General features: G+C 50.4%; 2 protein-coding genes across 2 annotated transcripts in view; one reads left to right on the forward strand and one right to left on the reverse strand.

The window, feature by feature from the left end:
• Positions 1-866: 866 nt before the first annotated feature.
• LOC125347762 (radial spoke head 14 homolog) lies at positions 867-11798 on the reverse strand. The gene is made up of 4 exons (XM_048340726.1): positions 11726-11798; positions 5212-5437; positions 3007-3143; positions 867-1149 (listed from the first exon to the last, which is right to left on the reverse strand). The coding sequence occupies exons 1-4, from the start codon at positions 11796-11798 to the stop codon at positions 908-910; spliced, it is 678 nt and encodes a 225-aa protein (XP_048196683.1). The 3' UTR covers positions 867-907.
• A 382-nt stretch (positions 11799-12180) lies between these two features.
• Positions 12181-15136, forward strand: part of Gnaz (G protein subunit alpha z) — a 50200-nt gene continuing 47244 nt past the window's right edge. Inside the window, exon 1 of the mRNA XM_048343511.1 lies at positions 12181-12354. The gene's annotated coding sequence lies outside the window, so the exon portion shown is untranslated. The remainder of the gene's footprint in view (positions 12355-15136) is intronic.

Below are 15136 nucleotides of genomic sequence, written 5' to 3' on the forward strand. Positions count from 1 at the left end.
TTCCCCAGATGGAGAGCTCAACTCAGAAGTGGAAATCTGGCCCTGTAAGTTCCTCCAACAGAGGTTGGTACCACTATTGTCCACAAAACTAGGGGAGCTGTCACCTGACCAGACCTGGCAAGGCAGGGTAGAGAGACAGATGAAGGGGCTCTTCCATATGCTCCCTTGCCTCATCCCCATGTCTCAGTTTCACTGAAAGGAAAAACACAGACAGAGAGACTGAGAGGATCTAGGCCCACCACAGGACTATCTGGCTGCTGGACAGGACCCAGGTAATGGAGGAAGGTGTGGTGAGCTTCAAGCTAGTTCAGGAAGGACCTGCTCTAATGACTTCCATGCACTGGGCAGGAATAGCTGTTTGAGGTAAGATCTTAAGGAAGAATCTAGAACCTATCAATAGGTTCAGTCCTGGAGAATCTTTCTATAACCAACTCAACTTCTCCTAGGAAGAGCTAGCACCAAACCACACCTCTTACCTTCCTGCCTGCCATCCACTGTGAGAAAAGAAAGAACTGGCCAAGCAGAGCACTGAAGAGGGTGCCCAGGGGCGCTATGTCCATCTGTACCCCATTAACCTGATCATTCAAGTGTCTGGAGCTTGGCTGGTACCTGGCCCTACTGTGTTCCTTCCAAAAATCCAACCCAGCTCCCCACCCCACTCATCTCTTGAAGGATTCACTCCCGATCTCTTCTTAGATGTGCAGGTCAATTCCCACGAATTCCCAACTCTGAGTTGGGCCTATTCTGCCTAGGACCTGGTGCTTCTGGGCCTGATATTTCTTCTTTGGTGGGGCAAGATCAATGTGACCATGTTGCAGGAACATAAACCGGGGCCCACATAAAGAGAGTCAGTCTATTTATTCAGGAATGGAGGCCACTTAGCAAATGTGGCCTGGTGTAGGGCTCATCAGGGTTTCCACTCAATCACTTTAAGGGCAATCCTGGCTGCCCGCTGTATGCTCTCATTCTTCTCTTTCTCCAGATTGTGGAAGACTGGTATATGACTCTGTAGCAACTTCCGGCCCTCGGGGGCCTCCGCCAGCATGGTAAGGGCCTTGGTGGCATTCAGGCGCACTTTGGTGCTAAATCCTGAGTTCAGCAGCTCCAGAAGTAGGGTGATGGCATCTGCGTCCAGTGCTGCATACTTCCCTGTAGGCAAGGGGTTTGCTAGCCAGCCACTCCTAGGTCTTCTTCTTCCCCCTACCATCCCACCTCATGCAGTCTCAAGGGGCAGTAGCCTCCTATACCCACTCAGCTACTCCCATCCCACCTCTCTTGTACTCTACTGCTAAGTCGGGCTGCACCCCTTCTCTGCTGCCCTTCTAGCCCTTAGCTAGCCTCTCCTTACCCACCCTCTTTCTGTCCTAAAATTCATTCTCCTCAAAAATTACAAATGGTCTTATTAAAATGGAAAGCCAATCAGTCAGGTGGCAAATCCTTCCTGAGCAACCACTCTTCTGGGGTGTAATTTAGTGGTGGAAGCCTAGCCTGATCCTAGGTCTGATCCCCAGGATAACACAAAATAAACCAAAACAACAGCAATCTCATGGTAACAGTCTGCAGGGAACACAGACTTTAATTTGTACAGGAGACACTTTCCCTTACTCTCCACCAGACCTTCTTTCGTGTGTGTGTGTGTGTGTGTGTGTGTGTGTGTGTGTGTGTGTGTGTACATGCATGCCTAACACTCTATCTGTGTTGATCCTCAAAACCTTCTGAGAGAAGGCTTTTCCCGTCATGTGCTCCCAGCCCAGTACTGCATTTCTCTGCATCTATCATCTCTCATGCTGAGTGAGACAGCTGAGACCTCTGGGTTCCCATTGTCCAACTCATGGCCTGACACATGGCAAGGGCTCACAGACCTTCAGTGGGCATGCCAATGGGAAATATGTGGCTCATTTCTCTAAGTCCTGGCTTTGGCATTTCTGGCCATTGCCTGAGCCCACACAGGCCCCTGGCTATTCAAGCAGTTTCCTCCACAAGAATCCTGAGGTGCTCCAAGACACAAGGGGGTGGCTCTGCTCCCCATGTACTCAACCTCCTGTCTATACAACAGAAGGGTGAGCTGTGGACTCGATCCAAATCTCTCTTCTTCCGTATATCTCAAGTTCCATCATTAAGGTCCAGTGAGGAGTTTCTAGCAGAATCTGTCTTTGAGAGGCTTTGCAGAATACCCATTACAAATCTGAGACTCAGAGTGCCCTCCTTTGCATACAAGGAAAGCACAGTGCATTGGTACAGGTGAGTTTGGGCCAGCAAGGAAGGTCAGACAGCTTTCGAGGGTCTGGGTATAGGAAGATAATTCTCATTCAATTTAAGAAAAATAAATTATGATCAAGAAATACCATAGAAGACTAGACAAGAAAGGATTCATTTCAACATAAAATCTGGATATGGTGGCACTTTCTGTGGTCTCAGCTACAGGGAAGGAATAAGGAGGATAGGAGTCCAGGCTAGCCCAGACCTCAGGAAAACACAAGATCCTATCTGAAAAATATAGAAAAAAAAATAGCTGGGAGAATTTCTCAAATGGCAAGAGTGGCTGCCTAGCAAGCATGAGACCCCGTATAGTATTTACTTATTTGTTTATTTGTAAAAATAAATAATCTGGAAGAAGGGAGGAGGGATAGAGAGAAGGAGGGAGGGACCATTTAGTCAAGGGCTCCATGGTTTGCTCTGAATCCCTGATAACAGAATCATGGGTCAAGGCTCACAAAGGACTTGAATCTGAAGTGGAAATTTCAGGCCCAGGGAACAGCCTGGTGTGAAGGGATAGGCATCATAAAATGAGTGACTAGTAATGGGGACACAGCCTGCAGTATTCAGGAAAAAGAGGGAGGGCTGGGCTTTGGACAAAATCTCAAGAAGACTTCAGTAATAGGCTTAAGAGAGAGACTTGGATGGAGCCTATAAGGTGTAGATCTGGGGTAATAGTTGGCCCTTGAGCATGGGAGGGATGGACTCAAATGGACCCACTCCAACTCAGGGATCCTGGTATGGCCTCACCTTCTGTGGTCACTGTAGCATACATCAGGGCCCCAGCAGCATTGGCCTTCACCTCCATGTTCTTGTCTCTTAGCCGATGCACCAGGATGGGGATGACATCACACTTCCACACCTGGATCTTGCCCTCCAAAGGGATGCTGGAATAGAGGGAGGCCAGATAGGAGCTCTGCTTTGGGAAGGAATGTGATAAGGCCTAAGACTGCCCCAGTGGTCACAAAAGAAAGGACATATGTTGGGACTGCCCCTTGTAGCCCAGAACTAGCCACATCTAGAGCACCAGGGCACAAAGAAACACGGTGCGAGCTGCCAGTGAAGGTGAGATCAAGGGACCATGAGGCAATGGGACCCCATTGCCATCACCCAAAGAAGAAACAGGACAGGTTCTTCTTGGTTCCACAGTGTAGAGGTGCAGAGACTAGGGTGCAAACCACAGCAAGGTCCATTTGAATCCACTTGCAAGTCAGCTAGTAGAGACCATGCAGTGAGCAGTCCTGTGCTAGGCAACAGAAATGGGAACTTAAACAAGGTAACTTTTAAGCTACTTCTCACTCTGGCATTGTAAGAAGCTGTGAAGGGGCTGGGAATGTGGCTTAGTGGTAGAGTGCTTGCCTAGCATGCATGAAGCCCTGGGTTTGATTCCTCAGCCCCACATAAACAGAAAAAGCCAGTAGTGGCACTGTGGCTCAAGTGGTAGAGTGCTAGCCTTGAGTAAAAGAAAGCCAGAAACAGTGTTCAGGCCCTGAGTTCAAGCCCCAGGACTGGCAAAAAAAAAAAAGCTGTGAAAAGGAGGTGGTCTTCCTAATATCTCACTCTATGAGAGGGCCAATACTGTCCTCTTGAAAGAAAGAGTTTCCTGGGTCAGAAAACAGTACCCAGAGGTCCCATGGGAATGTTGCAGTACACTCTCATCCCAATGCAAGAATTCCTCCTTCACCCAACTGAATCAACCTTCCCCAAATCTCAGTTCCAAGAGAACTCTTAATTCTGAAAATTTAATACTTCAAAGGTTGTTCCTATGGAACACTGTTTGGAAAACAAGCTTGGCAGCCCCTTTACTAATACAGTGAGGCTATTGGAGCTTTCTAGGACGTGAACCTTAACACTAAGTCACTTGGTCAAGGATGCTTAATTCTCCAGGTTCATTTATCTATCAAGTATGAGCCAGGCATCTATCTAGCATGCAGCATTTGGCCCTATGCAGACACTGAGCTAAGAGCAGGATTTCTTGACCCTGTTGACATTTGGGGCCATATCATCCAAGGTCTGTAGCAGTGAAAAAGCCAAGGCCTGTCCTCAGGTAGCCCACTGTGTGGGTAACACACAAAATTATAGTAGTGGTGAAATAGTGGTGAAATAGCTGGGTGAAGGAGGGTCAGGAGTGCTAGAGAGAGGCCACTTTATTATAGAGTTCTCTCTTGGAAAGCCTTGTTGGAAAAGGTCCTCTAGGCAAAGACCTGAAGGATGAATGGTCTGCGCTAAATGGAACTATGTATACACACACACACACACACACACACACACACACACACACACACACCCCTCCAGCAAGAATCACAGGTGGAAGAAAACCAAGACTTAGGGCTCTGACTAAGAGGATATGGCCACAGACAAAGCAGGGGCTCTGGGAGTTGGTCATGGGCAGTCCTAGGCCTGGTGTTAGGAAGTTTTGTGCTTCCTCAGTATACAGGTCAGGATTCAGACTATAATCCCATGTGACCTTGAGCAAGGTACCAGATCTTATACCTCAGTTTCTTCCCTTTGAAAGGGAGCCATTCCCTTCCCCATCTCAGTGTCTACCTGTATAACTTGTAGACAACCCCTGGCACACTATGGTCACTTAATGACCAGACCATCATTATTATCACTGGGATTTTTTTCCCTTCCTCATAAAAGGAGGTGCCCAGTTGTCTGAGTTAGTCCAGGAATGGGGGGAGGGAAGTGTTCACTGGCATACAGGACACTGTTGGGCAATGGTCACACTAGTAGAGAAGCCCATCTTCCACCCCAGCACCCTCCTCCCTCCAGGACACAAGGAAGCCAGGACACAAGGAGACCCAGGGCAGATACCCTTGACCTTGGGGCAGCCTTAGCTGGAAAATGCCCTGTTCCTGGCCTGCTATTGGGCCAGTGGAAGCTTAGGTGTCTTCTCTGGGCTTTGGCAGAAGCCCAAGGGAATAGCTGCTTTGTCCCACCAGGTCGCCTTACCTAATGGCCATGAGTGCTCGAGCAGCCTTGCTTCGGATGTTTTCATTAGGACTAAGGAGTTTTTCTTTGAAGCAGGGTACAGCGCGGCTGTTCAGTGCCTCTGAGGCATCTTCCTGCAAGCAGGATGCTAGTGTGTCCAGGATGAGCTCCTGGATGTTTTCCTCCTCCCTCTGCAGCTTCCACACCAATGCAGGGATCAGGCCACAAGTGACAATACTCTGAGCCCCTGCAGGACAGGAAATGGCATAAGGATGAGACCTTCTTTCTCCTCCCCCATTAGTGATTGGCTGCACAGGCAAGGTAGTGGGTTGGCAGGAGGACTTGGCAGGCAGTCTGGGTAACCAGGCTACCTGGCCACACACTGGAGGCTATGTATATAGCTATGACGGGAGTTGAGGCTGAAAGATGAGCCCTACAGGGGTCACAAAGGACTCTGTCCTTGGTTTACCTGTATCTCAGGGACATCAGCCATAAATAGGAGTGCAGTGGTCACAGAAGCAACAGCTCATTGCCTTAGGCCTACCCATACAGAGGCTCATGTGAGTGAGAGATGACTGGGTCATAAGGGTGTTAACCTCATCAACTGATAAAACTATTATCAGGCAACCAGCTCCTGTCTATAATTCTAGCTACTCAGGAGGCTGAGTTCTAAGGATCAATGGTTTGAAGCCAGCCCTAACAGGAAAGACCATGAGACTATTATCTCCAATTAATCCCAAAAAAGCTAGAAGAGAGCTGTGGCTCAAGTGGTAGAGCACTAGTCTTGTGGTATGAGGGAAGCTCTTAATGAGACATTGTCAAATGGCTATTTAGGAGATAGTGGCCTAACGGGAAGAAACAGATCACTGCATGCATGACTTTGAAAGGTGTCCCTAGCCCATTTCTCCCCTCTTCCCCTTTGTTTTTGTTTTAGTACTAGTACTGAGACTTGAACTCAGGGACTTGAGTGCTTGCTTGGCTTTTTTGCTCAAGGCTGGTGGTTTACCACTTGAGACACACTGCCACTTCAGGCAGTTTTTTGTTTGTTTGGGTTCTGATAGTTAATTGGGCCTAAAGAGTCTCTTGGATTTGTCTGTCCATACTGGATTTGGACCTTGCTCCTCAGATCTCAGTCTCCTAAATAGCTAGGATTACAGGCAGGAGCCACCAGTACCTGGCTCTTTCTATGACTTGCTCTCTTACTCTGGTTCTTTCTCTCTCTATGCTTCCTGCATGCCATAATTTCTGACCAGCACTTCTAACCCCCATGACTTTCTGCCTCACCACATACTCAGAAATGTAGAAACAAATGACTATAGACTGAAGCTTCTGAAATGATCCAAAGTAAGTCTTTCCTCTTTTAGAGTGATTCTCTGAAAAAGTGATCTACTCTGCTCCCATAGTTGAGGGAGGAGGCATCAAACTTCATTTCCCATCCAAAACACATCATAGATGTTGGAGAGCTCATAGACCGGATGCCACAGATCCCACAGAAAGGATTCCACAAGGCACAGCTGTAGTACAGGTACTAGGAGAAACAGTAAAGTAGACCCCATATACACACTTTGCCCTGCTCACTCTGGCTCCCCTCCCTCCTGGGAAATGCCTGCATGTAGCCATCCAGAGAACCCACAGCCTGGCACAGGCAGAGTCCAGAGGGGTCCAGGTTCTCTGAACAGCCTTTCTAGCCCTAGGGATAAGGGAGGAACAACGGGCAGCCCTTGTACATGGCTCTCAGGCCACCCTTCGCGATTGCCCTATAGCTAGCTCTCCCTCTCTGTCTCCCCAGAAGCCTATACTGCCCACCAAGAAACCATCTATAACCCCTGGGGAGGTGGCCACTAGCAAACACTTCTCTCTTCCTTCCGCCCTCCCTAGCTAAACTCTCTAATTTACTCTAGAGAGACAAATAAACAGGTTAATTAGCCTAAAGGTCTCTGAGTGCCAATTAGCACCAGGGATTTCCTCTTTGAAGACATAACCCTAACCTTCTTCCCTTACTCCCTGAGGACATCAAATGGCGGGTGCCCAGGGTGAGGGGGTGAAGTGGCAGAGCAGGGTATCCAGCAGTTCATACTGCTCCTCCCTATGCTCCCTGATGTCCAGCTGCTTACTGTGGTATCTGGGTGGAGCAGCTGGCTCTGGCCCATTTCTTCTCAGGGCACAGGGAAAACTGCTTCCTGTTGCTCCAACTGTGTTGGGATTTGATTTTTAAAATTTCATACCCATGTGACTTTTTCTTTCTTTCTTTTTTTTTTTGCTATCTGTATTTTTTTCTTATTTATTGTCAAAGTGATGTACAAAGAGGTTGTAGTTTCATACATTAGGCATTGGATACATTTCTTATACTGTTTGTTACCTCCTCCCTCATTCCCCCCTCCTCTTTCCCCCCACGTGACTTTTTCACATGTTTAATGGTCTCATTACTGTAATAAAGCCACCCAAATTAGCAAAGGGGGCATAATGTGTGAGGTGTTTTTTTTTTGTTCTTTCCTCCATCCCTTCCTTCCTCCTCTCTCTCTCTCTCTCTTTCTCTCTCTCTCTCTTTTACTTTCTTTCTCTTTCATGTATGTATGTGCCAGTACTGGCTTTAACTCAGGGCATGAGTGCTGTCCCTTAACTTTTTGCTGGTACTCTACTAGTTGAACCATAACTCTACTTCTGGCTTTTTACTGGTTTGTTGTTGATAAGAATCTCAAGCGAGTTTTCTGCCTGTGCTGGTTTTGAACTCAGCCTCCTAAGTAGCTAGGACAACAGGCATGTGCCACTAGTACCTACCTAATACATGGGTTTTGTACCCTACCCCCCCCAAAAAAAAGTTTTCATGTCCACATTTCCAAATAAGCCTGAATTTGACTCTTGAAAGTGTCCTCTCCAAGCTGTGTGACCTTGGACAAGGTTCCTAATGTCTCTGAGACTAGTTTTCTTAAGCACTGAAATGGGCACAATGGCAGATGGTTGAACAAGAAGAATGGAACTGGAGCCTGATTAGAATCTCTCTAAGCTTCCTAGGAAATACCAGGACAGATACTGGTGCTTAAACTGCCAGGAACTAATGTCTGAGTCGAAATGGCCACAGGCTGGGGAAAGAACAAAAAAAGGTAGCTGAGATGAACAAGATCAAAATATTGCAGGTGATTATCTCTCTTGCTTTGCTCCCCCTTGGTGAAGAAATCAAGGCACAGAGAAGAAGCTCGAATCCCCAAGGTCACACAGCAGATGGGGACAAAGCTAGGGCCTTCAGCTACTCAGTTTGTGTCTTGAGCAACTGTCTCAGGGACCTTCTCCTAGAAATACTCAGCACTGGGACCTGGGTTCATTTTGAGACAGAGGGAGAAGATTAAAAATAAAACGCGTGCCGGGTGTGCCTTTCTGCTCGCTCACTTTGCTTCTCTTCAGCTAAAAGGAGAGTGGCGGGCCTGGCTATTTATAACTAACCCAGATCCACAACTGCTTGTTCATGTAGGGGCAGGGCCTGTGGACCCCAAGGAAACAACCCATAGGAACCCACCCAGTGGCTCTAGGTGAGAGGCAATACGGTTTGGGAGCAGGGCAGGTAGGGGAACAGAGAAGAACCCACTAGGATGGGGTGGCAGTGTGCAGGCAAGACTCTGGACACTGAATGACCAGAGCAGATTGAGACATCCCCATTCTACAATGGGGTGAGAAGAAGCTGAGTGGGAGAATCATCTGGCTCAGGAATGAGCAAACTGGTAGTCATACAGACAGAGGAAGAAGTCCAGGGTCCTGAGGGCTCTGAAAGTGCCAGAAGGAAGGCCCAGGGAAGCATGGCCTCAAGGAGGTGGAGGATAGTCCAGAAGGACAAAGAGTAGGAAAGACAAGGGTATGTGTTTGGAAGGAGCATGAAGATATGGGGATTGACCAGGTGTCAGGGATGGCAGATGCCCATAGCATGAAGTCACCTGCAACAGATATTTGATCATTTCCTGAGAGAAAGGTGGTGGGCCTGCTGTCCCTGCTGAGTCAGGAGGCTTCCAATGGGCTCTCCTTTTCTTGCTACTACAAAGCCCTAGCCATTGTCTCCCAGGTTCTGGTACCAGTCCTGACCCAAGATCCTTCCTAACTCAAGATCCTTCCAGCAGCATCTCTGCTCACTAAAATTCTATCCTTGGTCCCTATCATCTCCTACCTCCTCTACCCCCAGTGCTGTCACCTGGCACATTTGGTGTCCCTCTGACCCCATGGCCACAGCAGGCTCTATGCTGAACTAGACCTCATGGACAGACTTTTCTGCTTTTCCTCAAATTTTTTTAGACTAATTGATACTTTATTTGATTATTCCCTGTAGCAGAGCTCACATGGTCGGGGAGACCATGCTGGAAACAAAAGCTTACTATCCATCTCAAATTTCAAAAGCTCATCTTAAAATTTTCCAGGGGTGTCTGGTGCCAGTGGCTCATAGCGGTAATCCTAACTACTCAGGAGGCTAACATCTAAGGATCTTAGCTTGAAGCCTGCCTGGGCAAGCAAGTCCACAAGACTCATCTCCAATTAACCACCAAAAAGCTGGAAGTGGCTCAAGGGGTAGAGTGCTAGCCTAAAGAGAAAAGGCTAAGGGACAGCCCAGGCCCTGAGTTCAAGTCCCAATCCTAGCATGAAGAACACATAGAAAGAAGGGGGGGAAAGAAAAGGAAAAGAAGAATTTATAGTGGTTCTTAGGCCAACTATCCCTAATCTTCCTGAAAGGCCATCAGCTAGGGATGACTATCTTAGTCTTAGTATTGGTACAAACTTGAACACCAGTGTGGCTAAGCTGGTCTAGCCTAGGCTCATTCATACCCATCTTGGAACTTCTCTTCGACCTCCTTTCACTAGTTACCTCCAGTCCTACTGTGGCCTCAAGCCAAGCATCTCTTCCTTTAGGAAGCTGACCCCTTGCCATTACCTGAAGAGCCTTGGTGGGTCCCATCCAACAACCCAATATGACTATAATGTAGGTAACTGTCCTTTCCGCCCCAGCTTTGGAGCTACAAGGCCTATCAGGAAGAAGCCAGGTATAAATATTAGAGCTATGTGCCAGAAGGAAGAGGCTGATGATACACAATTGCCATGTGAATGAATAGAATTTTTAATTTTCCACCAGTAAGATCACCTCATTTCAACTCACTTTGATGTGGTCTCCAGGGGACAGGTCAGGGAAGCAACAACCAGACCCAGTGGACCCCTTAAGGGACTACCCTCTGCTCTCCAGCTGAAATGCAGTAAGGGGTTATCCTACTCTTGTACCTGGGCTTACTCTCTGCAGAAAACTAAACATTGGACCCTTAGTCCTACAGTAGAAACTGCCTCTACCCATCTCTGACTTCTTGCCAATGTGTGTTTCATACATACATGAACCCTATTAATTACCCTTCAAGGAGTCCAGTGTCTTTTTTTTTTTGACATGTGAGGAAACAGCCTTGGTCAGAGGCCATAGTGCTGGACTCTGAAATCCTCCTGACAGAAGCTTGGCCTGACACAGCCTGGTGGCAGGGCAGACATGGACATCAAGTAGCTTTTCAACTGCTAATGAAATTTCTTTAGTCTTCACTGGCCATCCCCCAGGACCACTGACTGTGGCTCATAACCATCATCTGTCTGCTCCTAAAAGTTTAGGCAGTAGCCAGGCAGGTGGCTCATACCAGTAAATCTTAGCTATTCGGAAGGCTGAGATCTGAGGATTGTGGTTCAAAGCTAGCCCAGGCAGGAAAGTCCATGAGACTCATCTCCAATTAACTACCAAAAAAGCCAGAAGTGGAGCTGTGGTTCCCATGGTAGAATGCTAGCCTTGAGCTAAAAAGCTCAGGGACAGCGGGCCCTAAATTCAAGCCCCTGGACTAGCACAACCATCATACATGGGCTGTGACCTTTCAGGTTGCAGCACAAATAAATAAATAAAGTCCCTACTTCACAGCAGAGGAAACATTTCCAGGGAGGTTATGGGATGATGTTTGCAGGCCAGTCACCCCAGAGGGCAGAATCCAACCCATGCCACTGCCTTCTTACCACAGACCTGGCCTAAGGCCTGCCATCCCATCTGTCCACTATGTAGGTGTAAAGTGACAAGAAAGGTGCCAATATATTGGGAGCCACATTTGCATTTTGTCAGGGATGGGGTAAGATGCTTATGTTTCATGTTACAAGGCTCTGTCTGGCCAGAGCCGTTTAAGCACTGAAGTGAGGGTTCCTGATGCATAAATAGGATCTACTTGAAATAGAAAGCAAAATTTCACAGCCTAGCCTCAAGTGCAGGTTGTGAGGGCCTCGAGCTACCAAAAGGTGTCAACGCGGGAGTTGGTTTCCTCCTGCTGGGACCAGCTCCTAGAAGAGCCCTTATATGCAGGACCGTGGGAGCGCTCCGGGATGCACAAACCTCACAGGTGTTAAACCTTCAGGGTTTGCGTTTGTCTTTCACACGTCCTCGAGGGCTATCACAACAATCTAGTGCAACAAGTGCTACTAGATACTTTAGAAACAGAAAAGGTGAGAGAGGTTAGTGGGTTGTCTAGGGTCGTCCAGCACAGGAGAAACCCACCTGGGGTCAGTCGAATCAAGTTGGAAAGAGGCAAGCAGGAGGGGCAGAGCGTGGTGGAGGGAGCCAGCGTCATTGCCGTTTTCCGATTGGGTCTCCCTAGTTTCTAGAAGCAACCCAGCTGGACGGACACCAGGGCCTCGGCAAAGTGGCTTGGACATTAGGCGCGGGAAGCGCGTGCGGGACTGCGGCGCGCGGAGCCACGGCCCCGCCCTGGTCTGTCGCCATTGGGCCCTCGATGCGTCCGTCGGCCACTCACGTCCAATAGGCGACGAGCCGGCGCTAGTGGAGGGGCGGTGGCACCCGGCGCGTGGTGCCCGGCGGGAGCGCGGCCCTCCCCCGCCCGTGGTTGGCCTGGCAACGCGCTGCGCTCGCGGCTCCGCCCCCTGCCGGCGGCGGCGCGGCGCGGGGCGGGCGGACTTGCGGGCGGGCGGGCGGCTGGCGGCGGGCGGCGCGGGAGGGCGGGCGGAGGCAGCCAGGCCGACCCGAGAGTGTGCGCCGCCCGCGGTCCGGTCACGTCCCCGCGCGGGTGCCGTCACCCGCGTCGTGCGGAACGAGGAGGCTGCGGCCCGCGCTCACCGCCCCGCCCTGCCCAAAGCAGCTCAGCGGATGCACGGCGCCTCGGCCGGGAGGTGAGTGAGCGGACCTGCCGCCAAGGCGCACTCGGCGGACCCCGGGGGGTCGGGGGCGCGGTCGGGGCGCCACCCCACCCCCACCCGGGGCCCCGCCCGGGCCTTTGTGCTCAGGATTTCTCTGGGCTTGGAGGACACTGTGTCAGGGATGCCCCGCCCGGGCGGGGGCCGGCCCGGACAAGGTTGTCTGCCAGGTGGGCACGGGGGTGGCCGAAGGCCAGACAGGTACCGGCCGAAGGGACGCGGGCCGTGCTGAGGACGCCTCTGGACGGGGCGGCTGCGGGCCTGCGAGGCTGGGCAGGGGGCGGCCGGGATGCCCCTTGGGGCCTCTGGGTACCCAGAGCGGCCGCTGGTGCAGAACCTAGGCCAGACGACCTGCAGGAGCGGCGCTAAGGCGGGGTCTCCCGCCAGAGATACGGTGGAGAAGCCGATCCTGGGTGGTCCGAGCGCCAACGCGTGGCCTTGGCCGGAAAGGAATAGAGGGCCCCGAAGGCCTGGGCCTGGGGACAGACAGCTCGCAGTTTTCGGTCATTGCTCTTGGAGCTAGCAGGTTCCTGGGAGGCATTTAGAGCAAGAGATGAGTATCGACCTGCTACGATTGTAATATGTTCCCAGCTCAATATTTTTTCCCTTAAAAGGCGGTGGGGGTGTTTGAGGGAGGGCCTGGGGACTGGGGTTCAGTATCCTGCAGTAAATGCGAGAGGGGCTCTGCCTTTAGGGAGGTGCTGAGACTGTCTAGGGTGACTGTGGCAAGAATCTGCCTAGGCCGAGAACTGGGACTCCTGTTACAGAGGATAGGAAGGCAGTGCCAAGCAAGACCAGGATTCCCTGGAGTCTGAGTCTCAGGGTGTAGGGACTGGCCTGGTAACTGAAGTCTGCCTGGCTTGGGGAAGCAGCTGAACAGCTGACTGGCTCCTTTCTGCCTCTAGTGATTTCTCTGCCCTGGAGATCAGTCTTGCTGCCCTCATCCCTGTCTGGAAGAAGCTCCTTGGCCAAATTCAATTAAGCAAATATTTACTTAGTACCCCCCGCCCCCGTGCTTGGGTGGACAGAGTGGGAATGGCCTAGGCCTGCCCTCCCAGGACTGACTCACCTCCCCATAGGGGAGACTTGTCTGCTCAGATAACCCAACCCCCCAATGCAGGCACTTGGGAGGGGCCTGGTTGAGGTGCCACCAGCTTGGGTGCAACCTGCCTGTGGGCAGTGACATTTGAACTGGAGCTTGAAGGACACTGGCAGGGTTGGGGTGGGCATTGCAGGCAGAGAGGAGAGAGTAGATGGAGACCAAGAGGCGCTTAGGCAGCCAGTTCTTGTGGGAATGCTAGGCTTGCTTGGGGAGTCAGAGGTATGGAGGGAAAGGAGGTAAGAGGCTCCACAGGACTGAGAGATCTGGGGAAATGGAATGACCCCATTGCTTGTTAGCTGTCTGTCCTAATGGAGACTGCAGCCTTTGTATATATAAAAAGGGAACAGTTCTGAGACCCTTTGAACTGAAGTGGGTTTGGGGAAAGAATTTTAAAGATCAGAGAGGACTAGCTCCTTGCAATCTGGGGCTTTCTAGGCACCTTGTCCTTTGGGCAGGGCCAGTGCTCTAGGTAACTATACAGACCCGTATGAGCCAGAATGGAGCCACTTGTTTAGGGACAATGCTTGGCTAATGATTCTGTGTCTTTTGCCTGTGGATATTTGAGATTTGTGACTGTGATCTAGCTATGTCCATCTAGGGATCCACAGGGGTACAGAGGGTTGGTCCGTGTTTGCATGAAGCAGCATGCCTTCAATGTGCCTCCTCTAGGGATGATGAGATACTGGCATTTGGTTTAATTCTTCCTGTGTGTTCTTCTAACAGACGTTGATTTTCTGCACCAGGCGGTGAATAAGACATAGTTCTTCCCCCTTGGAAGGCCAATGTTACCTTCTGCCCTAGATCAGTTCCCTCACTTATGGGAGTGGTTTTGTCCCTCCCCTCCCCCTCTGTTTCTGTCTGTCTGTCTCTGTTTCTGAAGAAGCTGTTTATTACTCATTTTGGTAGTATCATCCCTCTCCCCTAGCCTACACACATTTTAGCTGAAGCCCAGGAGGCTGTATTAAGAACAGGGCCTGCCTGCCTGCATGGAGTACCTGGTCTGTTTTTCCACTTGACTCATCCAAGGGGCCTGCTATGGACTCTGGTTTGGGGACAGAGATAGATTCCTCCTCAGTCCCCTGTCTCTCAACTGTGTTTCCCCAGAGGTGGGGGGGGGGGGAAATGGTCTGGACCTCAGGAGCTTCTAGGATGATTCTAGCAACATATGGGTAATTGTAAAGACTAGGCTGCTAGCATGGTAGGCCTTCTCACAAGTGAACTCAGAGCAAGACCTCAGCCTAGCCACTCAGTTGTCTGGTATGTGAATTTGGACAGCTGTGTGTGTGGTTTCCTTTCCTGGAGGCTAGGATAAGGCAACCTGGGAGACATACACACTCTGTGGCTATGGAGGCAAGCTCACAGACTCGACCACAGCAGGCTAAGGGGAACTCTGGAGGGTGCAGATTAGAGTATGTATCTCCCAAAACCCCAAGGAAGGAAACTGGGGTAACAGCAGAACCTCTAGGGCAGCGTGTGAGTCCTGTGCTTGACTAAAATGATTATGAAGGGAAGTAGAGGCATCAGAGCAGACTCCAAAGATCAGACCCCAACAGCTGCCACACTGCAGCTGTGCAAGCTGGAAAGGGCCCAGGGGCACCCAAACTCTCATGGCCCCAGATAGTGGGGCAAGAACTCCAATTTAGGTATAAAGGAGAA

The sequence above is a fragment of the Perognathus longimembris genome, chromosome 3 (assembly GCF_023159225.1).
Source record: "Perognathus longimembris pacificus isolate PPM17 chromosome 3, ASM2315922v1, whole genome shotgun sequence".
Lineage (NCBI taxonomy): Eukaryota > Metazoa > Chordata > Mammalia > Rodentia > Heteromyidae > Perognathus > Perognathus longimembris.